General features: G+C 45.7%; 1 protein-coding gene across 2 annotated transcripts in view; it reads left to right on the top strand.

Annotated features, from left to right (window-relative positions):
* The window catches only part of hgh1 (HGH1 homolog (S. cerevisiae)), a 166,744-nt gene that overhangs the window by 126,200 nt on the left and 16,909 nt on the right, over positions 1-23,635 (top strand). For both annotated transcript variants that reach the window (XM_056274367.1, XM_056274366.1), the window contains one exon: positions 23,099-23,197. In XM_056274367.1, the coding sequence (XP_056130342.1) occupies positions 23,099-23,197 (99 nt within the window). The remainder of the gene's footprint in view (positions 1-23,098; positions 23,198-23,635) is intronic.

The raw sequence follows: 23,635 nt of genomic DNA, 5'->3' as shown, positions 1-23,635 counted from the left end.
TAGGGCATTGGGGCCTGATGTGTTTCTTTTGGAGGGTTTAGGTAACATATTTATTCTAACCAGCCCCATGGGGTCTCTTCCTGCTACGTCCGCTCCTATTATAACGTAGAAGAAACCTTCAGTAGTACCTCGGCAGCTGGTCCCCCCGGTTGGTGGTGGGAAGGGGTTTTGGTGTAACCCTCCTACAGTGACTTGCAAAAGTATTCATACCCCTTGAACTTTTCCACATTTTGTCACATTACGACCACAAACATAAATATATTTTATTGGAATGTTATGTGAAAGACCAACACAAAGTGGCACACAATTGTGAAGTACAAAGAAAATTGTACATGATTTAAAAAAAAATTTACAAATAAAAACTTTAAAGTGCGGTGTGCAAAAGTATTCAGCCCCCTTTTCTCTGAGTGCAACCAATTGCCTTCAGAAGTTGCCTGATGATTGCTGAATGATCGAATGTTGACCTAATGACTAAATAGAGTCAACCTGGGTATAATCTAATCTCAGTACAAATACAGCTGTTCTGTGACGGCCTCAGAGGTTTGTTAAGAGAATATTGGGGAGCAAACAGCATCATGAAGTCCAAGGAACACACCAGATAGTTCAGGGATAAAGTTGTGGGGAGGTTTAAAGCAGGGTTAGGCTATAAAAAGATTTCCCAAGCTTTGAACATCTCACGGAGCACTGTTCAATCCATCATCTGGAAATGGAAAGAGTATGGCACAACTGCAAACCTACCAAGACACGGCCGTCCACCTAAACTTACAGGCCGAACAAGGAGAGCACTGATCAGAGATGCAGCCAAGAGGCCCATGGTGACTCTGCACGAACTGCAGAGATCCACAGCTCAGGTGGGGGAATCTGTCCACAGGACAACTATTGGTCGTGCACTGCACGATGGATGAGTGGCAAGAAGAAAGCCATTGTTAAAAGAAAACCATAAGAAGTCCTGTTTGCAGTTTGCCAGAAGCCATGTGGGGGACACAGCAAACATGTGGAAGAAGGTGCTCTGGTCAGATGAGACCAAAATTGAACTTTTTGGCCTAAATGCAAAACGCTATGTGTAGCAGAAAACTAACAATGCACATCACTCTGAACACACCATCCCCACTGTCAAACATGGTGGTGGCAGCATCATGCTATGGGGATGCTTCTCTTCAGCAGGGACAGGGAAGATGGTCAGAGTTGATGGGAAGATGGATGGAGCCAAATACAGGGCAATCTTGGAAGAAAACCTGTTGGAGTCTGCAAAAGACTTGAGACTGGGGCGGAGGTTCACCTTCCAGCAGGACAACGACCCTAAACATAAAGCCAGGGCTACAATGGACGGGTTTAAAACAAAACATATTCATGTGTTAGAATGGCCCAGTCAAAGCCCAGACCTAAATCCAATTGAGAATCTGTGGCAAGATCTGAAAACTGCCGTTCACAAACGCTCTCCATCTAATCTGACTGAGCTTGAGCTGTTTTGCAAAGAAGAATGGGCAAAAATGTCAGTCTCTGGATGTGCAAAGCTGGTAGAGACATACCCCAAAAGACTTGCAGCTGTAATTGCAGCAAAAGGCGGTTCCACAAAGTATTGAGTCAGGGGGGCTGAATACTTTTGCACACCGCACTTTTCAGTTTTTTATTTGTAAAATTTTTTAAAATCATGTATAATTTTCTTTGTACTTCACAATTGTGTGCCACTTTGTGTTGGTCTTTCACATAAAATTCCAATAAAATATATTTATGTTTGTGGTCGAAACGTGACAAAATGTGGAAAAGTTCAAGGGGTATGAATACTTTTGCAAGCCACTGTATGCTAAGCAGGAGAGGGTTGTTCTTTTTTGGATTCCCTCTGTCCTGGAGCTGTCCCCTGACTAGGGCAAAGTAGCCTGCCGCTTTTAATTTTCCATCTGAGGCCATTTTGGGTTCAGGCACATAGTATGGGCCTGTACTATACCAGACGAAATCCCAGGTTGGGCACCACCTCCCGATTGTCGGTTGCTGTCCCGGCATTCCACAGAGGTATACACTACCGTTCAAAAGTTTGGGATCACCCAAACAATTTTGTGTTTTCCATGAAAAGTCACACTTATTCACCACCATATGTTGTGAAATGAATAGGAAATAGAGTCAAGACATTGACAAGGTTAGAAATAATGATTTGTATTTGAAATAAGATTTTTTTTACATCAAACTTTGCTTTCGTCAAAGAATCCTCCATTTGCAGCAATTACAGCATTGCAGACCTTTGGCATTCTAGCTGTTAATTTGTTGAGGTAATCTGGAGAAATTGCACCCCACGCTTCCAGAAGCAGCTCCCACAAGTTGGATTGGTTGGATTGGTTGGATGGGCACTTCTTGCGTACCATACGGTCAAGCTGCTCCCACAACAGCTCAATGGGGTTCAGATCTGGTGACTGCGCTGGCCACTCCATTACCGATAGAATACCAGCTGCCTGCTTCTGCTCTAAATAGTTCTTGCACAATTTGGAGGTGTGTTTAGGGTCATTGTCCTGTTGTAGGATGAAATTGGCTCCAATCAAGCGCTGTCCACTGGGTATGGCATGGCGTTGCAAAATGGAGTGATAGCCTTCCTTATTCAGAATCCCTTTTACCCTGTACAAATCTCCCACCTTACCAGCACCAAAGCAACCCCAGACCATCACATTACCTCCACCATGCTTAACAGATGGCGTCAGGCATTCTTCCAGCATCTTTTCATTTGTTCTGCGTCTCACAAACGTTCTTCTTTGTGATCCAAACACCTCAAACTTGGATTCATCCGTCCACAACACTTTTTTCCAGTCTTCCTCTGTCCAATGTCTGTGTTCTTTTGCCCATCTTAATCTTTTTCTTTTATTGGTCAGTCTCAGATATGGCTTTTTCTTTGCCACTCTGCCCTGAAGCCCAGAATCCCGCAGCCACCTCTTCACTGTAGATGTTGACACTGGTGTTTTGCGGGTACTATTTAATGAAGATGCCAGTTGGGGACCTGTGAGGCGTCTGTTTCTCAAACTAGAGACTCTAATGTACTTATCTTCTTGCTCAGTTGTGCAACACGGCCTCCCACTTCTTTTTCTACTCTGGTTAGAGCCTGTTTGTGCTGTCCTCTGAAGGGAGTAGTACACACCGGTGTAGGAAATCTTCAATTTCTTAGCAATTTCTCGCATGGAATAGCCTTCATTTCTAAGAACAAGAATAGACTGTCGAGTTTCAGATGAAAGTTCTCTTTTTCTGGCCATTTTGAGCATTTAATTGACCCCACAAATGTGATGCTCCAGAAACTCAATCTGCTCAAAGGAAGGTCAGTTTTGTAGCTTCTGTAACGAGCTAAACTGTTTTCAGATGTGTGAACATGATTGCACAAGGGTTTTCTAATCATCAATTAGCCTTCTGAGCCAATGAGCAAACACATTGTACCATTAGAACACTGGAGTGATAGTTGCTTGAAATGGGCCTCTATACACCTATGTAGATATTGCACCAAAAACCAGACATTTGCAGCTAGAATAGTCATTTACCACATTAGCAATGTATAGAGTGTATTTCTTTAAAGTTAAGACTAGTTTAAAGTTATCTTCATTGAACAGTACAGTGCTTTTCCTTCAAAAATATGGACATTTCAATGTGATCCCAAACTTTTGAACGGTAGTGTATGTCATAACCTCTCCGTGCCTGGGGATTCCTCCCACAGTTAATTACATCGCATAGGTCGAATTGGAAAGTATAGCTTTTTCCTGTAGTATAATTTAGTTCTATTCCCCCGTAAATTGATAAACATTTGTCCCTTAGAGCTGTGTTGGCTGCTCTTTTAGTTATGTGGTTGTGTAATTGGGTCAGATTGGTATCGTTAGCAATATCAGTTAGTGGGGTTCCAGTTCTCTTAATATGAATTGACTCTAGGTTAGATCGTTCTCGTGAGGCCTGAGCCATTTTCCACCACAACGGTGGTCCTGCTATCATCAGTGAGAGACACCATAGGGTGATCAGTCCTTGGAGTCTGTCACATCCGAGTAGCCTAAATGGATTTCCTGTCTCATGTCTAGGTCTCGTCGGGGTTGTCATAGTCACTGTCGAGGTCCTTCAGGTTTTTTCTGATGTCAGTCAGTGTCCGCTCGGTCGGAGCGTCTGTCTTGCAGCAATGAATCTTATGCCACCAGTTGCTTAGTCTGCCTGGTTGCAACCAGACTTTCAGGGAGTAGTCAGTAGCTTGGGCCACTTGGAATGGTCCAAGCCAACGTGGTTCACTCCAATTCCTTCGGTGTTGTTTTCTCAACACCCATTCCCCTATTTCCACCGGTGGTGGGACGACGTCGTCTGGATCATGCAGAAGTGCTCCCTGTACCTGTGAGGACAAACACTTCACCGCTATGTTAAGCATTGTTACATAATCACCAATCTCTTCTCTTTGTCCTGTAGGAGTGTGTTCGTCTGCGGTAGGGCAAGTGGTAAATGGGCATGGCATTTTCCTACCCGTTAGCACCTCATGAGGGGTTAACCCATGTGCTGCATTTGGTTGGGTTCTCATGTTGAACAGTACCAATGGTATGGCGTCTAACCATTTCAGGCTTAGTTTGCTACATAATTTTCCCAATTGTTCCTTGATTGTCCTATTTGCTCTTTCCACCAGTCCCTGAGAGGCAGGGTGATAGAACGAGCCGTATTTGTGTTTGATCCCAAACATTTCCTCAACCTTCTGAAGGTCCTCACTTGTGAAGTGGGCACCATTATCTGATCTGATGGTTCTTGGCAACCCATATCTGGGTACGAGTTCTTTAACCAGCCATTTAATCACTTCCTGTGCTTTTTCTGTTTTGGTCGGGATTGCCTCTACCCAGCGGAAGAATGTGTCCACTGCCACTAGGATGTATCTAAATCCTCTGACCCTGTTGTCTACACCCATATCAGTAAAATCTATGACTACATCTGACCATGGGTAGGATGGGACCAGGAAGCCCCCTTGTCCTGTCTTCAATGTCTGTTTGGGGTTATACTTCAAACATATTGCGCAGGTCTGTACAAAATATTTACACACGTCCTTCATGTATGGATGCCACCATTGCTGTTCTATCAGAGCCCTGATTCTGGTGTGCGACGGGTGGCCCCTACTATGGGCTTCTTGGCATAGGATACTTAGTAATCCGGCCGGAGCTACTATCCGTCCTGATTGGCTTCTCCATAGTTCGTCCTTCGGAGACTTAGTTGCACCCTTCTCTAGCCACATTTGTTTTTCAGAGGGGGAGGCCTGTGTTTGAAGATCCATGATATCGGGTTTCCCTCTTCTGGGGTTCTCTGGGTTTTCTACTTTTGATTTTCCCTGCATCATCTGTTTTCCTGTCTCGTATCCTACTATTTCCTTGGCTGCCCTATCTGTCTCATTATTTCCTTGTGCTATCTCCCCCTCACCCTTTTGGTGTCCTGCGCATTTGACAATGGCTACCTGAGAGGGCAGTTTGAGTACTTCTGCTAGTTCCCTTACTTCATCCTGATGTTTGACTGGTTTTCCTATAGAATTCTGGAAATCGTTCCTGAGCCAGGCGGTCAGATCAGTATTTGCTGCTCGAGTTACATAGGCCGAGTCTGTGTAAATGGTCACTTTTAATCCGTGTGCCAATTTGCATGCCTCTATTACCGCTTTTAGTTCTGCTAGCTGGGCTGAGCCAAATTGTAGTACCCCCAAGGAAACCGTTCTCCATCCTTGTGTATTTTCCCTAGTTACTACTGCATATGCCGCTACTATTTTGCCCTTTTCCCAGTCGTGGTGGCTGTGACCATCCGTGTAGAGTACCATGTCTGGGTATTGGAGTGGAGTTTTGGACATATTGGGATATTTGTTGTTTTCAATTCTTGTGGCTGCCTCGCAGTCATGTGGGGCACCATTCAGCATGTCTGCTGCCATGTTGGAGGAGGTAGTGACATGGTGTAAGTGGGTTTGTTCTAGGATTTCCTGCAGTTTTTTTGTCCTGTTTGGTGTTAAGCTGAACATTTGACTAGTTATAAAACTGGTCACGGCATGGTCTGAGTGGATATATACATGTTGGCCCATTGTTAGGTGTGCCGTATGTTTTACTGCCGTGGCAATGGCGCAGATGCCTTTTATGCAAGTTGGTGCACCCTTTTCTGTGCCATCCAACGAGGAACTATGGTACATCAAGACTCTCCTCCCTTCAGTGCCTTTCTGATGCAGAACGGCACTGACAAACCCGTGTCTTTCATGAACATCCAGATGGAACGGTTTGGAGTGGTCTGGGCATGCAAGCTCAGAGCACTCAAGCAACTCTTGTTTGATTGTAATGAATGCCTGCTCTGCTTCAAGGGTCCAAACTTACTTTGCCGTATAGTTGGTCATGCCTGCTGTTTTAATCAGTAGTCGAAGGGGGAACACTGTTTCAGTGAATCCCGGGACAAAGTTTTTGCTATAATTAATCAGTCCCAGGAAGCTCATCATCTGCTTTACAGTTTCTGGTTTTGGGTGTTGCAAAATGCTGGCGTGATGTGAATCGGTAATGCCCAAACCTTTATAGCTCACTATCCATCCCAGGAAGGTGACCCTGGGGCGCGTTAGCTGTAGTTTGTTCTGGGAGACCTTAAATCTCTGTTCCCCTAGCCACATGAGCAGGTCGATGGAGGCCTCAGCGGTGGATTTCTCTGTGGAACCTGCTATTAGGATATCGTCTACATATTGAAGTATGGTGATATCAGGGGGTGTCTGGTAGTTCTTTAGCAAGTTTCTCATTACTTGATTTAATAATGAGGGGCTATCATTCAAGCCTTGTGGCAGCCTGGTGTAGGTGTATTTTTGGCCTTTGTAGGTAAAGGCAAATAGTTCTTGACACTCTTTTGTAATAAGCACGCAGAAGAATGCGTTGGACAAGTCCAAGGCCGTGAACCAGGTATGTTTGGCTTCAGTGTTGGCCAGCATAGTGTATGGATTGGGTGTGTTGAACGCTGATACTGCTAACTGCTGATTTATGGCGCGAAGGTCATGCACAAGTCAATAGTCGGCTTTGCTTGGTTTTTCGACAGGGTTCAGAGGTGTATTGAAAGGCGTACTGCATGGTGTTAGTACTCCTGCATCAAGCAGGCCCTTGATTGTTCCTCAGATCCCCTCTGTCTTCTCTACGCTCAGGGGGTATTTAGGGACATGTACTACCTCATTTGTCTTTAGGGTTAGGTGTACTGATTTGATTTTGGTGCAGAGCCCCGCATCCATGGGGCCTGTGGACCATACTCGTCGTGGGACCATGTCCAATAGGTTTTTAGCCAGTTTGGAGTCAGTGTTCTCCCGCCCATGTGTTCATTCCAAAACCCTGTGTTCTAGGTTGACCGGTGTTGAGGAGAGCTGTGATATTTTATACATGTTGATTAACTTGTTGTATTGCAAAAGGGGATTACATGTGGGCTCCCAGGTATCTGATTCTCTACCTTGTTTTACCATGGGTCCCAAATTCTTTGCCTCTCCGCCTCTCGCAATCATCAAGGTGACATGAGGTACCATTTCTGGTGCTAACATATTAAGCGGTTGTAGGCCTTCTGGTAGGTCTACAGCTACTGCCGCCCCCTCTTTACCGATATTATGTCTGTGAGTGTTATCCAGGGAATAGCGGTATGCTCGTGCTCCAGGACAGCTAGGTCCCATTCAAAACCATACGCCGCCACCTCCTCTTCTTCTTCTGGCAGCATATGGTAATTGAATGTGCAGTGAGCAGGGTCTATAGGCACTGCATAGGGTCTGAGGCCTTCTATCCATTTCCTCCACCTGGAGAAAGCATCGTACAAGGGGTTGCTGTGTGGATGTCTTAATCTTCCCCACCAAACCATGGCAGAGGCGGCGGGGTCACAGTCAATTGCTCTTTGCATCATGCATCTAGTGATTTGCCCAGCCAGGAATATCACATTGGTATAGTAAGTATTGCATACTATGGTTGCGCCTATCTGGCCCAGGATATCCCTAGCAAGTAGATTGATGGGGCATGCTTTAGCCATAAGAAATTGATGGGTGAATTGGTGGTTTTTCCATTTGCATTCAAGTGGGGTGGTGAAGGGGCACCTCGCAGTGTTGCCCGAGAACCCAACGACCGAGGTATAGTCGTCTGACAGGGGGAAGTGTCCTGTAACTGTGCTATTCCATGCACCGGTGTCAATCATAAATTCTACAGGCTTTCCATTCACTGAGATGGTGGCCATAGGTTCGGGAAACTTCTGTTGGTTCGCGGCACCCCTATGGCATCATATTTGAATTTGGGGGGTTGTGTGGCCCCTGATAAGACGACGGTTGGCCCGAGTTGAAATTATATCCCCCTCTTTGTCCTCCCCTACCCCTATATTGGCTTCTGCCTCTTCCTCTTGGCACACCCCGATTGTGACCATATTGTCTTTGCCCGTATTGTTCTTGTTGTCTATGGGGCAGGGTATATGTGGGAGGCGGCCCTAAGCCATCTCCATAGGGGCAATTCCTAGCCCAATGGTCAGGTGATCCGCACGTGAAACACCCAGACTGCTGCCACCCCCATAGGTTATTGCTATTGTGCCCTCCGCCTGACCCTTGGTAACATTGTAAGTGGTGCTGTTCACTTTTTTCGGTCTGCTCCATATTCTGACCTGCCTTCTGCTTACTTTTCCTATTGTCATTCAGGTCCTTTCGTTCCCTCTCAAGCTGTGTCTTGGTGAGCTGTAGCTGCAGTTCCATTAGTTTATCTGCCTTGTTTTCCTCCCCCTTTTTCCTGCTATCTATGTCGTGCTCTACATGGCTCTGCCATAGGTTGAACTCCATTTGCGGCAGGCTGACTGTTCCTAGTAGTTTTTGTCTAATATCCTTGGGTAATGACGACTCAACGGTGCTCCGATATACCTTTTCTAAGGCCCCCATTATGGCTTCACCTGTCTTTTCCCTCCACAGCCTGGCTGTCCGTTTCAGATATTCGACCCCAGTCTCACCTTTTATCATGGGCAGACTTGTGAGTTCTGCACTGCTAACTTTAGTGGGATACATTAATCTTAACTCTCGCCAGAGTTCTCTTACATGTAAGGACAAATTTACTTCATTTGGTACCTCTGAGGTTCCTGCCCTCTGCTCTAACTCCCGGAGTTCCGTTATGCTGAGGGAGGTCCCAGCACATTTCCTAAAGTCGCCCAGAGCCAGGGTGGGGCCTTTGGCCATTTCTATAAATTGGTTTATCCACCCTGCTCCACCATCCTGTATTCTAGGTAATTTGTTTTCAATCTGCTTCATGCCTAGCTGGCTAAAGGGATTGTACGTCACCTGGGCCTGTCCTCCCTGTCCTCTGGTGGTGAGCAGGGGGAACTGCCCATTGGGGGACTTATGTTTTCTTTTTGATCTGGGATGGGGTTCTATGGTCAGATCATATGAGGAGCAGCCCCTTTTGTCCTGTGCGGCCATCCTTGCTGATTGTTCTGTTTGAGTTTCTTCTTCTGAATCACTTGTGTCATCCCCACTGTTACTATCTACTTTTAGGCCAAATTTCTTTGTCCTAGTCTTAGTTTTAGTTGCTGCTTCTTGCTTTATCTTCTTTCCCACATCCATCCCTTTACACTCTTCATCCCCTCTATACCTAGTGTCTGGTTTTTGCATTACATTCTCCTTCTTGTCCTCTGACTCTTCAGTATGTCCTTCTAAGCTACTAGCACATGACAGTCCTCCTCTCTCTTGTTCTTGGGCGGCCATTTCCCTAAGCGCTATTATTTCTTTTTTTGTTTTTTCCTCTATCTCGTGCATGTGTGCGCTAAGTTCTGTGAGTCTGTCCTCTAGTTCTGTCTGGGTAACGGGGGCTTCTCCTGCGTTGTCTGGGGCGATGCTTACACCTATGACCCCGCCTTTAATGGCCATTAGAGGGGCCTGTATATCTTGTACTGTGCCCTGGGGTCGTGTTTTGACGCCGAGGGTGTTTCTAAGAACGGGTTGTGACTATATGGTGGAGGGGCAGTGGGTTGGGTTTCTATAGTTGGGTAAAGATGTTCCCCTAGTTTGGACCCCCTTTTTTCAGCTTCTTCCTCCTTTACTTTGGTTGCTTTATCCTGCTCTTTCTGGATTTCTGCTTTGTTTCTGGCTGAGTTGGTTTCGGCGTTTTCGGCATAGTCTGTAACATTTCGAAAAACCAGAGGGCCATGGTGGCCTGTCTGTCTGCCTCTCGTTCTGCTTTTTGTATCTGTGATTTCTTTGTTAGACATCCCGTCTGTCCAACTTTTTCTTCCACCTTAGCCGCTTTAACGCAGGCTTGTGCCTCATATTGTTCTAGTAGTTGTGCGCTGGGTGGTGGATCAGTCCATGCCCCTAGCAGGCCTTCTTCCTGCATTTCATGTGCCCATGCCACTATTTTCTTTGCCAATTTCTTTCTTTCTCCGGGCAGAGTCCTGTATGCTCTTAACATTAGGGCTTTGTGCAGGACCCTGCCTAATGTGTGATGGGGTAGTTTTTGCCTGTCATCTATCACTGCTTTAGTTTTATCAGACATTTTCAAGACACACTTTGTTCACATACACTGATGCGCCAACCAAGTGGACTCTAGGTCCGGGGGAGGGCGGGGAACTCAGCCACGGAAGAGGTTGGGGCCCCGTCGGGTCACCCAATGTCAACCGCCGGTTCTTTGATCACTCGAGCGAGAACGATACAGCAGGCTTCTACCCACACGGGGCGGCTGTACCTTCACTTCAAATCTCGCTCAGGTATCACTCCCCGAGTGTCCCCTTTTACTCTGGAGGCGCTATACAGTGTTCTAGGTCCCTGACCTTATCTCATACAGTGTTCTAGGTCCCTGACCTTATCCCTTATATTCTGCTAGGCCCTCCCCAATTGACAAGCAAACACACTGGTTTCGGAGCCTGGTGTGTGTGTTTTTTTTTAAACCTCCACACAGGCAAAAAAGTCTCGTAAACCAGGAAACCACCCCAGTTTGTGAAAAACAACAAATCTTTCCCTGTGTCCTTATTCTTTCTCTTACTTATTTCTTCCTAAATTTGCGACAACTCTCCATTTTTACAGGAAAGAAAAAGACGGTCCCAGACTCGTTCTTTTGATTACGTCTTATTTTGTTCAAATGATTTTGCTGTCCAATTAAGTTTTTCCTAAATTTGCGACAACTCTCTGTTTTTACAGGAGAGAAAGATGGTCCCAGACTCATACTTTTAATTACGTCTTATTTTGTCCAAATGGTTTTGTTGCATTAAACTAGGACACTTATTTTCTTTCCCTCGTGGTGTTTCTCTATGTGTTTTAAACATTACATGTGAAACACATTCATTGCATGGTATGCCACAATACAATTATATTTTCTCATACTTTTTAGTAGGGACTTTTCTCCTCCATCTCCCCCTCTCCATCCAATTTGCAAATGGACTGGGGTCCGGCAGAATTATTATAGAAAAGGTATTCTGCTTACCTTAGTTACAGAGCTCCTGCAGCTTGGATGGAGAGTTGGCGACGGTTGGCTGTAGTCCCAGAGTGTGTCGAATTGTCCGTCGAGCCAGAATCCGGGTCACGGCACCAATTGTTGAGTCTTATCTTTTGCAAAAGGCTCGCCCAGTTCTTTGATTCAGGTCGACATAGGCAAATGAGAAGTCAGACGGCTTCTTGCTGGTTCATGATGTTTTATTTGGCACACAACAAATAGTTCACAGGTAATGCTGCAGCGCTGGAGACGTACCCTCGGTGCAACCGGGAGTCGTCTGCCAAATAGTGGAAGAACATAATCTTAAATACTAAAACAACAAGGCGTGGTGCTTTTCGGAGACAGGCGTGATCTTCTTCTTCTTGGTTTCCTTTCGTGACTGTCGGTCCCGTTTCCCTCATGTTGTCTTGCAGGTGTAGCACGTGTCTTAATCAGATTTATGTGCATAGCATTCCTGCTTCAAGGCCATCCTAATGAGGTTGGTGCACATAGTGCTTCTACTCCAAGGCCGTCTCTATCAGGCCGGCGTACAATGTTCCTACTCTCAGGCCCAGCTCCTTTACCTCTTCTCTCCAGTGCATACCTCCACCTCTCCAGGCTCTCCTCAACCTGCACCCTACTCTCGGTACAGATCACAATATCATCCGCGAACATCATCGTCCATGGAGACTCCTGCCTGATCTTGTCCGTCAACCTGTCCATCACCATTGCAAACAAGAAAGGGCTCAGAGCCGATCCTTGATTTAATCCCAGCTCCAACTTGAACCCATCTTTCATTCCAACCACACACCTCACCTTTGTCACACTTCCCTCATACATATCCTGCACCACTCCTACATACTTCTCTGCAACTCTCGACTTCCTCATACAATACCACACCTCCTCTCTCGGAGCCCTGTCGTATGCTTTCTCTAAATCTACAAAGACATAATGCAACTCTTTCTGACCTTCTCTATACTTCTCAATCAACATTCTCAAAGCAAAACATCACATCTGTGGTGCTCTTTCATGGCATGAAACCATACTGCTGCTCGCTAATCATCACCTCTCCCCTTAACCTTGCTGCTATTACTCTTTCCCATATCTTCATGCTGTGGCTGATCAACTTTATACATCTGTAGTTGCTGCAGTTCTGCACATCACCCTTGTTCTTGAAAACAGGTAGCAGTATGCTTCTTCTCCACTCCTCAGGCACCCTCTCACTTTCCAAGATTGTGTTAAACAATCTAGTTAAAAACCCCACTGCCATCTCTCCTAAACATCTCCATGCCTCTACAGGTATGTCATCAGGGCCAACTGCCCTTCCACTCTTCATCCTCTTCATAGCTGCCCTCACTTCCTCCTTGCTAATCCACTGTACTTCCTGATTCACTATCCCCACATCATCCTACCTTCTCTCTCTCTCATTTTCTTCATTCATCAGCCCCTCAAAGTACTCCTTCCACCTTCTCAACACACTCTCCTCACTTGTCAGCACATTTCCATCTCTATCCTTGATCGCCCTAACTTGCTGCACATCCTTCACAGCTCTGTCCTTCTGTCTAGCCAATCGTTACAAGTCCTTTTCTCCTTCTTTAGTGGCTAACCTGTCATACAACTCACCATACACCTTTTCCTTTGCCACCTCTATCTTCACTTTACGCTGCATCTCCTTGTACTCCTGTCTACTTTCTTCATATCTCTGACTATCCCACTTCTTCTTTGCCAACCTCTTCCTCTGTATACTTTGCTGTACCTCCTCATTCCACCACCAAGTCTGCTTGTCTTCCTTCCTCTGTCCTGATGACACACCAAGTACCTTCCTAGCTGTCTCCTTCACTATTTCTGCAGTGGTTGCCCAGCCATCTGGCAACTCTTCACTACCACCCAGTGCCTGTCTTAACTCCTGCCTGAACTCCACACAACAGCCTTCCTTCTTCAACTTCCACCATTTGATCTTCGGCTGTGCCTTCACTCGCTTCCTCGTCTTGGTCTCCAAAGTCATCCTACAGACCACCATCCGATGCTGCCTAGCTATGTTCTCCCCTGTCACCACCTTGCAGTCTCCAATCCCTTTTAGATCATGCCTTCTACATAAGATATAGTCCACCTGTGTGCACTTTCCTCCACTCTTGTATGTCACCCTGTGTTCCTCCCAATTCTTGAAATATGTATTAACCTCAGCCATTTCCATCCTTTTCGCAAAATCGACCACCATCTGTCCTTCAACATTTCTCTTCTTGACTCCATACCTTCCCATCACTTCCTCATCACCCCTGTTCCCTTCACCAACATGTCCATTGAAGTCCGCTCCAATCACCACTCTCTCCTCCTTGGGTACCCTCTCCACCACGTCGTCCAACTCACTCCAGAATTCTTCTTTCTCGTCCATCTCACACCCAACTTGCGGGGCATATGCGCTGATAACATTCAGCAATACACCTTCGATTTCCAGCTTCATACTCATCACTCTGTCTGACACTCTCTTCACCTCCAGCACGCTCTTGACATACTCTTCCCTCAAAATTACCCCTACCCCATTTCTCCTCCCATTCACACCATGGTAGAAGAGTTTGAACCCACCTCCGATACTCCTGGCCTTACTCCCCTTCCACCTGGTCTCTTGCACACACAGTATTCCTACCTTTCTTCTCTCCATCATATCAGCCAGCTCTCTCCCTTTACCGGTCATAGTGCCAACATTCAAAGTTCCGACTCTCACCTCCACACTCTTACCCTTCCTCCTCTCTCGCTTCCTCTGGACATGCCTTCCCCCTCTCCTCCTTCGCCCAACAGTAGCATAGTTTCCACCAGCGCCCTGCTGGTTAACAGTACCGGTGGCGGTCGTTGGTAACCCGGGGCTCGACTGATCTGGTATGGAAATCTTATTTGTGATGCGCATATTTGATTTGGCAAAGATTTTACGCCGGATGCCCTTCCTGACGCAACCCTCCCGATTTGTCCGGGCCTGGGACCGGCACTAAGAATGCACTGGCTTGTGCATCCTCAGTGGCTTGGTTGGAGTCAGGACAGTTACATGAAGAAAAACAACGATCAGTATAATCAAGATGGTTGCAGCTTGTCAGCGGTGCTTAGTACCTCACTGGAATCAGGACGATTACATGAAGAAAAACAACCATCAATATATAATCAAGGGGACTTCCACCTGGGCTTGTAATTTTTCTCCCAAGAGAGATGCTCACATTTACAAAAAACTCATTAAGCTTACATGCAGTCTCATATTAGTCAGTCATGGTTTCCCTCCGTCAGAGAAGTAAGATGGAGTTTTTAACGAAGGTTTCTTGTTGTTTAGCAGTGGGTTTACAACTGACCAAGTTTCTGTGACATTACTAGAAGACTCCTTGAATTTTTCGCTGAAGTATTTTTTTAAGCTATTCTAAGGAGGTGATTAAATGTATTTTTATATAATTTGTACTTCCTTTGGTTCGAGGGCGTAGGATTTGATAGGAATTTTTTATATAGTCGTTTTTTTTTCCCTTGAGGACTTGTGCAACCCAGGGGTGAACCATGGTCTACACGAGTCCTGGCTTTTGGATTGTGTTGCTGTGACTAATGGAAAAAATGTATTGAAAACAGAATTAAAGGATTGATTAAAGGCTTTGTAGGCACAGTTTGCATCAGTCTGAGTGTACACATTCTCCCAGCGTACACCATTAAGTAGATTTTTGAAACTGGTCATACTTCTTTTGTTAAACTTCCGATAAGTCACTTTGCCATCAGATTGTTTGTCTTTTTCTCTTCCAGCAAGGTAAACTGGAAGACTGGGAAGTAGTCTGAGATATCAGTATACAGTATACCCCATCGAAGCACTTTATTCAGTGGATTTGTAAATATATTATGTATTAATGTGGCAACCCAGCCACTGAGGATGCACAAGCCAGTGCATCCTTAGTGCCAGTCCCAAGCCCGGACAAATGGGGAGGGTTGCGTCAGGAAGGGCATCCGGCGTAAAATCTTTGCCAAATCAAATATGCGGATCATAAATAAGACTTACATACCGGATCGGTCGAGGCCCGGGTTACCAACGACCGCCACCGGTACTATTAACCAGCAGGGTGTCGGTGGAAACTATGCTACTGTTGGGCGAAGGAGAAGGAGAGGAGGAAAGCATGTCCAGAGGCAGCTAGAGAGGAGGAAGGGTAGGCATGTGGAGGTGAGAGTTGGAACTTTGAATGTTGGCACTATGACTGGTAAAGGGAGAGAGCTGGCTGACATGATGGAAAGAAGAAAGGTAGGCATACTGTGTGTGCAAGAGACCAGGTGGAAGGGGAGTAAGGCCAGGAGTATCGGAGGTGGGTTCAAACTCTTCTACCATGGTGTGAATGGGAGGAGAAATGGGGTAGGGGTAATTCTGAAGGAAGAGTATGTCAAGGGCGTGCTGGAGGTGAAGAGAGTGTCAGACAGAGTGATGAGTATGAAGCTGGAAATTGAAGGTTTATTGCTGAATGTTATCAGCGCATATGCCCCGCAAGTTGGGTGTGAGATGGATGAAAAAGAAGAATTCTGGAATGAGTTGGACGACATGGTGGAGAGGGTACCCAAGGAGGAGAGAGTGGTGATTGGAGCGGACTTCAATGGACATGTTGGTGAAGGGAACAGAGGTGATGAGGAGGTGATGGGAAAGTATGGAGTCAAGAAGAGAAATGTGGAAGGACAGATGGTGGTCGATTTTGCGAAAAGGATGGAAATGGCTGTGGTGAATACATATTTCAAGAAGAGGGAGGAACACAGGGTGACGTACAAGAGTGGAGGAAAGTGCACACAGGTGGACTATATCTTATGTAGAAGGCACCATCTAAAAGGGATTGGAGACTGCAAGGTGGTGACAGGGGAGAGCGTAGCCAGGCAGCATCGGATGGTGGTCTGTAGGATGACTTTGGAGACCAAGAAGAGGAAGCGAGTGAAGACACAGCCGAAGATTAAATGGTGGAAGTTGAAGAAGGAAGACTGTTGTGTGGAGTTCAGGCAGGAGTTAAGACAGGCACTGGGTGGTAGTGAAGAGTTGCCAGATGGCTGGAAAACCACTGCAGAAATAGTGAGGGAGACAGCTAGGAAGGTACTTGGTATGTCATCAGGACAGAGGAAGGAAGACAAGGAGACTTGGTGGTGGAATGAGGAAGTACAGCAAATTATACAGAGGAAAAGGTTGGCAAAGAAGAAGTGGGATAGTCAGAGAGATGAAGAAAGTAGACAGGAGTACAAGGAGATGCAGCGTAAAGCAAAGAGAGAGGTGGTGAAGGCAAAGGAAAAGGCGTATGGTGAGTTGTATGACAGGTTAGACACTAAGGAAGGAGAAAAGGACTTGTACCGATTGGCTAGACAGAGGGACCAAGCTGCAAAGGATGTGCAGCAAGTTAGGGCGATCAAGGATAGAGATGGAAATGTGCTGACAAGCGAGGAGAGTGTGCTAAGAAGGTGGAAGGAATACTTTGAGGGGCTGATGAATGAAGAAAATGAGAGAGAGAGAAGGTTGGATGATGTAGGGATAGTGAATCAGGAAGTTCAGCGGATTAGCAAGGAGGAAGTGAGGGCAGCTATGAAGAGGATGAAGAATGGAAAGGCAGTTGGTCCTGATGACATACCTGTGGAGGCATGGAGATGTTTAGGAGAGATGGCAGTGGAGTTTCTAACTAGATTGTTTAACACAATCCTGGAAAGTGAGAGGATGCCTGAGGAGTGGAGAAGAAGCATACTGGTACCGATTTTCAAGAACAAGGGCGATGTGCAGAACTGTAACAACTACAGAGGTATAAAGTTGATCAGCCACAGCATGAAGATTTGGGAAAGAGTAATAGAAGCTAGGTTAAGAGGAGAGGTGACGATCAGCGAGCAGCAGTATGGTTTCATGCCACGAAAGAGCACCACAGATGCGATGTTTGCTTTGAGAATGTTGATTGAGAAGTATAGAGAAGGCCAGAAAGAGTTGCATTGTGTCTTTGTAGATTTAGAGAAAGCTTATGACAGAGTGCCGAGAGAGGAGGTGTGGTATTGTATGAGGAAGTCAGGAGTTGCAGAGAAGTATGTAGGAGTGGTGCAGGATACGTATGAGGGAAGTGTGACAATGGTGAGGTGTGCGGTTGGAATGACAGATGGGTTCAAGGTGGAGGTGGGATTACATCAAGGATCGGCTCTTAGCCCTTTCTTGTTTGCAATGGTGATGGACAGGTTGACGGACAAGATCAGGCAGGAGTCTCCATGGACGATGATGTTCGCGGATGACATTGTGATCTGTAGCGAGAGTAGGGTGCAGGTCGAGGAGAGCCTGGAGAGGTGGAGGTATGCACTAGAGAGAAGAGGAATGAAAGTCAGTAGGAGCAAGACGGAATACCTATGCGTGAATGAGAGAGAGGACAGTGGAATGGTCAGGATGCAAGGAGTGGAGGTGACAAAGGCATCTGAGTTTAAATACTTGGGGTCAACTGTCCAAAGTAACGGGGAGTGCAGTAGAGAGGTGAAAAAGAGAGTGCAGGCAGGTTGGAGTGGGTGGAGAAGTGTGTCAGGAGTGATTTGCGACAGAAGGGTACCAGCAAGAGTTAAAGGGAAAGTTTACAAGATGGTGTGAGACCAGCTATGTTATATGGTTTGGAGACAGTGGCACTGACGAAAAGACAGGAGGCGGAGCTGGAGGTGGCAGAGTTGAAGATGCTAAGATTTTCACTGGGAGTAACGAAGAAGGACAGGATTAGGAACGATTATATTAGAGGGACCGCTCAGGTTGGACGGTTTGGAGACAAAGCAAGAGAGGCAAGATTGAGATGGCTTGGACATGTGTGGAGGAGAGATGCTGAGTATATTGGGAGAAGGATGCTGAATATGGAGCTGCCAGGGAAGAGGAGAAGAGGAAGGCCAAAGAGGAGGTTTATGGATGTGGTGAGGGAAGACATGCAGGTGGCTGATGTGACAGAGGAAGACGCAGAAGACAGGAAGAAATGGAAACGGATGATCCGCTGTGGCGACCCCTAACGGGAGCAGCCGAAAGTAGTAGTAGATTATGTATTAATGTGGCAGATTTGTCAGTCACTCTCGTGGGTTTATGGGTAATAGGATAAAATAGTTTGCATATAAATGATTTAGAAAGTCCTGAGTTGATGAGTGTGTTTCACTTTTAAAGAGATTGATATTATAATCATCGAGGATACAACATCTTGTTTCCTTTGCTTATTTTGGTCCAGTGTATTTGCCATACTGTCATTAAAGTTGTCGGTGTCAGTATCTGGTGGTCGACATGCACAGCCAACGATCATTATTTTGCCATTGCTGGGCAAGGTTATTTGGTTGAAGATGGATTCTATATCCTCCCCCTCTGCAGGAAGTGACAAATCTGCTCTCTGTATGTAATCACAGTCCCTTCGGATGTAAATGACTAACCTGCCTCAAGCTTTCTCTTCTCTGGTAGAATGAGCTGAGTTCTACTGGGGGAGCTCATATAGACTTATTGTGTCTTCAGAAAGCCATGTTTCTGTTAGTACAATAATCGAGATGCTATGATTCAAGGCTGTTAAGAAATGAGAAAGGTGATGGTAATTTTTTGAGAGGCTCCGGGTATTGAGATGGAAAGCAGAAAACAAGTGAGATTTTGATGGGAGCGTTCTAACTAGTTCACCAAACTGTTTCTCATTGTAACACCTGCAGGGCTCATTCATTAGAGTTACAGTTCATATCAGGGTCTAGATCACCTAGGGCTGTATTGGCCACCTCCTTGTTGAGCTCAAATAGACTGAAAACCATATTTTCAAAAGAAGGACCGTTGTATTTACCATTCTGAAATGAGAGAGAAACCATATTGTTGTCATCGATATCATAAAATGGGAAGAGAGTTACACATGCATCACAGGTCCATGATTCCAAAAGCCTAGTATTTGTTTTGGAAACAGATGAACACTGTAAGTGAAACATGTTTTTGCATAGGCCACAGGTGATGGTTTGGGATTTCACATTTCTTTGGCATTTAGGACAGACGTTATTTACCTTCAGAGCTGTTGACATGGTTAAAGAAAGAAAAAATAAAGATAAAAACAGGTGGTCTTACCACCTATGGGTCCAGATTGGTGTGTCTAAGTAGTTATGTTAGTTCGAGGTGAAAGTAACTGGAGAGGGGGGTACATTGGATCTGTTAGGACTGGGCCTGGATTGTCTTTTCCTTCTCTGTGGGGGGTGGGTGATCAGCTGATCGTACTTCAAGTAGGCAATGAGACCACTATGCCAAGCTGCCCACATCTGAGGCAGAAGAGCCTTCTTTCTTTCACGAACCTGAGCAGAGAAGTCCTCATTTATAAATATACCGTGTTTTTGAGTTCTTTGGCGTTTTTGAGTACGGAGGCTCTGTCCTTGTAGTTAAGAAATGTAACTACAATGGGCCGATGTCTTCTGGCGGTGGTGTCAGGCTTGCCCGTGCAATGCGCTCTTTAGGTGGTCATGGCTCCGTCGTGCAGCTTCAGTTTGGTGGCGATCAGGTTGCGTGACTTTTCCCCAGAGTCGTCCCAGGTTTCCCGCATGGACTGCTCAATGCCATGTGTAACCCATGTATTTTCCCCCTACATACAAAGGGTTAATATCCCCTTGTATTATTTCCCATGATTTTACTTATTTACTTGTAATACCCCCTATCGCCAATAGAGGGCGCAGCAGACCACATGTGTAGGTCACTTTTCCTATGATTGCATCAGTCTGGAGTTGATCAGCAAAGCGGATCTCGGTGGAGGACGTTATTCCAGACATCGACACAGATTTAAGATAAAGATGACCCCCCTGTAACTTGGAGTTGGTTTCATCAAACCTGTTGGGTTAACACAGGAGAAGTGTGCGACTGTGAACAGTCCACCCTTTACTGTTCTCTTTCCGAGTTTAATCGAGCCAAAGCTCCGGTTGGCTACAGTCCCCTCATGTCCCGAGTCATGCTAGCTAAACTAGCGGGTGCTTCAGCTATTGCTAGCTCATGAAACGGAGCGCCCTTACTCTTTTCTTTTACTGAGTTCGTGATATATATTTCATTTTCACGATGGTAAAGTTCATATTTCATAGAGATATTTAAAAACCAATCGGAGACCAAGTTACATATTTGATATGAGTCTCCTGAATGATGTTTAGCTCACGGTGCTGATAGCTAAGCTGTAGCTATGTAACGTTAGCGAACGAGTCGTTTGATTCATCTGAGCGTTCGGTTCATGTGTGTTCACGTGAGGTAAGGTGAGTTGATGCTGGATTGATCTAGAAGTGATCTAGAAGTTATATTGTACAGTCGAGATTTAGATAAGACCCCTACCTGAACCCTGCTATATGCAGGTTGGGTTTTCTGTGGACTCGCCAAGTGTTGAAGGGCGAGCCAGGACCCCCGAGCCGAGCGCCCTTGCTCGAGTCTGCATGCACGCGCTGCACCCCGCATGCTCTCTTCAGACAGCACGTTCTCAACTCTGCACGCTGCACGCGCCAGGAGCAGTACCCTCATCCGCGCCAGGCGGCAGCAACGTGCAGGATGCAGCTAAGCAAACTTGAGCTCCTTTCCAAAATCACACTACCCGGGTAGATGGGGCATTTATTGACTCTTATTCCGATTTAGTCATAGGAATTATAATGTTTACTATATATATGTTTGATGTTTTTGACCTTATCGAGAAGGGATTTGAATATTGATCATAATGATAATAAAAGACCGGCATTTAATACTTTTTTTCTAAAACCTCGTCAAGTGTGCCTTTTATACTCCTAGAGTCAACCTAGAGTCTTAAACCCTTTATTAGACTGTTTAACCGCTTGAGCCCTGATAAGAATTACTTGGTTAGATATCTTGGCCCAAATAGAACTTGTTACACATGGAAAACCAGGTTGTTCCGTCTAGACTGGTTTTCTATGTAGTCTGTGGTTCTGTCAAGGATCTTGAGGCTGTCGCAGACAAGTTTCATGTTCTTCTCAAGCAGCTCGTTGTCATTTGAGAGCTTGGAGGTGTTCTTCTTCAGTGCATCAACTTCATGCTAGGTATACTGGAGGCTTTTTTGAGCTCATGCGTGTTGTTTGCAGAGTCAAAGCGCTCGTTGATAGAATCCATCAACACCTGTACAAGTTTGCTGAACATATCAGCCTGTTTAGTAAGTGTCTCCTCATAATGGCCTTTCTGCTGGGCAAGATGTTTTTCCAACAGGTTTGCATATTCAGCCTTTTGTTGCGCCAAGCCCTGGCTAATGAGTTTCCTCACCACGCCCAAGGTGATGAACTCCAGCTCAGTCTGAGGCCCTTTCGGAGAAGTTTTCTTTCCATCTCTTCCAGCCATTGTTGAACTTTAGTTCCCGTAGTCCATGGTTTCCTGGCTAAAAACGAGCCCCCTGTTATTTTAGTCGTTGTTTGAAGAAGCAAATAAACCTGTGCCAAGAAACAAAGTGGTTTGGTGTCTTCCTCCAGAATTTCCACGCTATGGCGTGGGAGCCATTGTTGGATTATACTGGTTTCCCAGTCAAAGTAGCTCTGTTCAACGTAAGATCCTTATCCAAAAAGACTTGTATTGTCAATGATTTTTTTCACTGCCCATGGACTGGATTTTCTACTGGTGATGGAAATCTGGCTGAACACTGTGGATCATGACATTTTAATAGACTGTCTCCAGTACAGAGTTGGTGTTGATGGCTCTGCCTTGAAATGGTACAAATCCTACCTCAAAAACAGAAGCTTTAAAAACAGAAGCTTTACCATCAACACCAACTCCATACTAGAGTTGGTGTTGATGGCTCTACCTCTTACATCCTACCTCAAAAACAGATGTTTTAAAAAATGGAAGTGACAAGGGCACAGGAAATGTAGAGGGTGATTATGCTGATGTTTTTTAGAAACGCCGTCTCTGGGTAGTTTGAGAAATAGTCAGTCACAAGCATGTAGATTTTCCCTTCTAGCTCAAACAGACCTATGCCCACTTTGCTCCATGCTTTACACAAATGAAATGAAATACAACATCCTATCCTTAGACCCTTGTATCGATAAGGAACAACTCCCTAAAAAAACAGATAAATAAATCCTTGATCAAATTTTGCCAGCAGCCATACCAACAAGTACCCTGGCACTGCCTTCAAACACTACAACATCTTGTAAACCTTCCCTTTAACTCTTGCTGGTACCCTTCTGTCACAAATCACTCCTGACACTCTTCTCCACCCACTCCACCCTGCCTGCACTCTCTTCTTCACCTCTCTTCTGCACTCCCCGTTACTTTGGACAGTTGACCCCAAGTATTTAAACTCAGCCACCTTGGTTACCTCCACTCCTTGCATCCTCACCATTCCACTGTCCTCCGTCTTGTTCACGCATATGTACTCCGTCTTGCTCCTACTGACTTTCATTCCTCTTCTCTCCAGTGCATACCTCCACCTCTCCAGGCTCTCCTCCACCTGCACCCTACTCTTACTACACACCACAATGTCTTTAATAATGATTATTTAAATGGCCGAAGGTACTGAGGACAGAGCGGCTCAAGCAGACTGCTGACCCGGTTCACACTCCGGTACTCAGGTGTTTGACATGGGTCTTGGTTAATCTAACGGGACCGTGCGGTCTACCACGAGAGTGTGTAACTTGCAGGATGGAATTAAACGAGCAGAAGACAACTGAGTGTACCTGGCATTATTCTTTATTAGACAGTCACAACATGGCCGTTTAAAAAAAAGTGCACTCACACACAAAACAACCCTAACCCTAACCCTAACCTGCTCTGTATTTCTGTCCAGCCCATCATGAGTGGTTGCTCAGCGATGCGGTCGATATCCTGCCCCACCTCCTGCTGCCGCTGGCTGGTCCAGAAGAACTGACAGACGAGGAGAATGAAGGTAGGTGTGTGTGTGTGTGTGTGTGTGTGTGTGTGTGTGTGTGTGTGTGTGTGTGTGTGTGTGTGTGTGTGTGTGTGTGTGTGTGTGTGTGTGTGTGTGTGTGTTTGAGAGAGAGGTAGTGGAAGTTTGCAATTTCCACATGCAGCTTTTATAGGAAGAGTGGTTTTAAAATGTTGTGAAAAGTGTACCTCTGTGGCTGTATTATTTGTATCCAAGAGGTGTGAGACAGTTTGATAATAATAATAATAATAATAATTATAATCATTACATTTATAGAGCGCTTTTCTAGACACCCAAAGTCCTTCACATTGAAGGGGATAACTACCCTCAACCACCACCAATGTGTAGCACCACCTGGTGGTTCACGGCAGAACCTCGTCACACATCAGCTTGAAGTGGAGAGGGTGGAATCAGAGCCAGTTACATGGGGGATGATTA

Source organism: Lampris incognitus, chromosome 2, assembly GCF_029633865.1.
Source record: "Lampris incognitus isolate fLamInc1 chromosome 2, fLamInc1.hap2, whole genome shotgun sequence".
NCBI lineage: Eukaryota > Metazoa > Chordata > Actinopteri > Lampriformes > Lampridae > Lampris > Lampris incognitus.
This window is presented reverse-complemented; position numbering and strand designations above follow the sequence as displayed.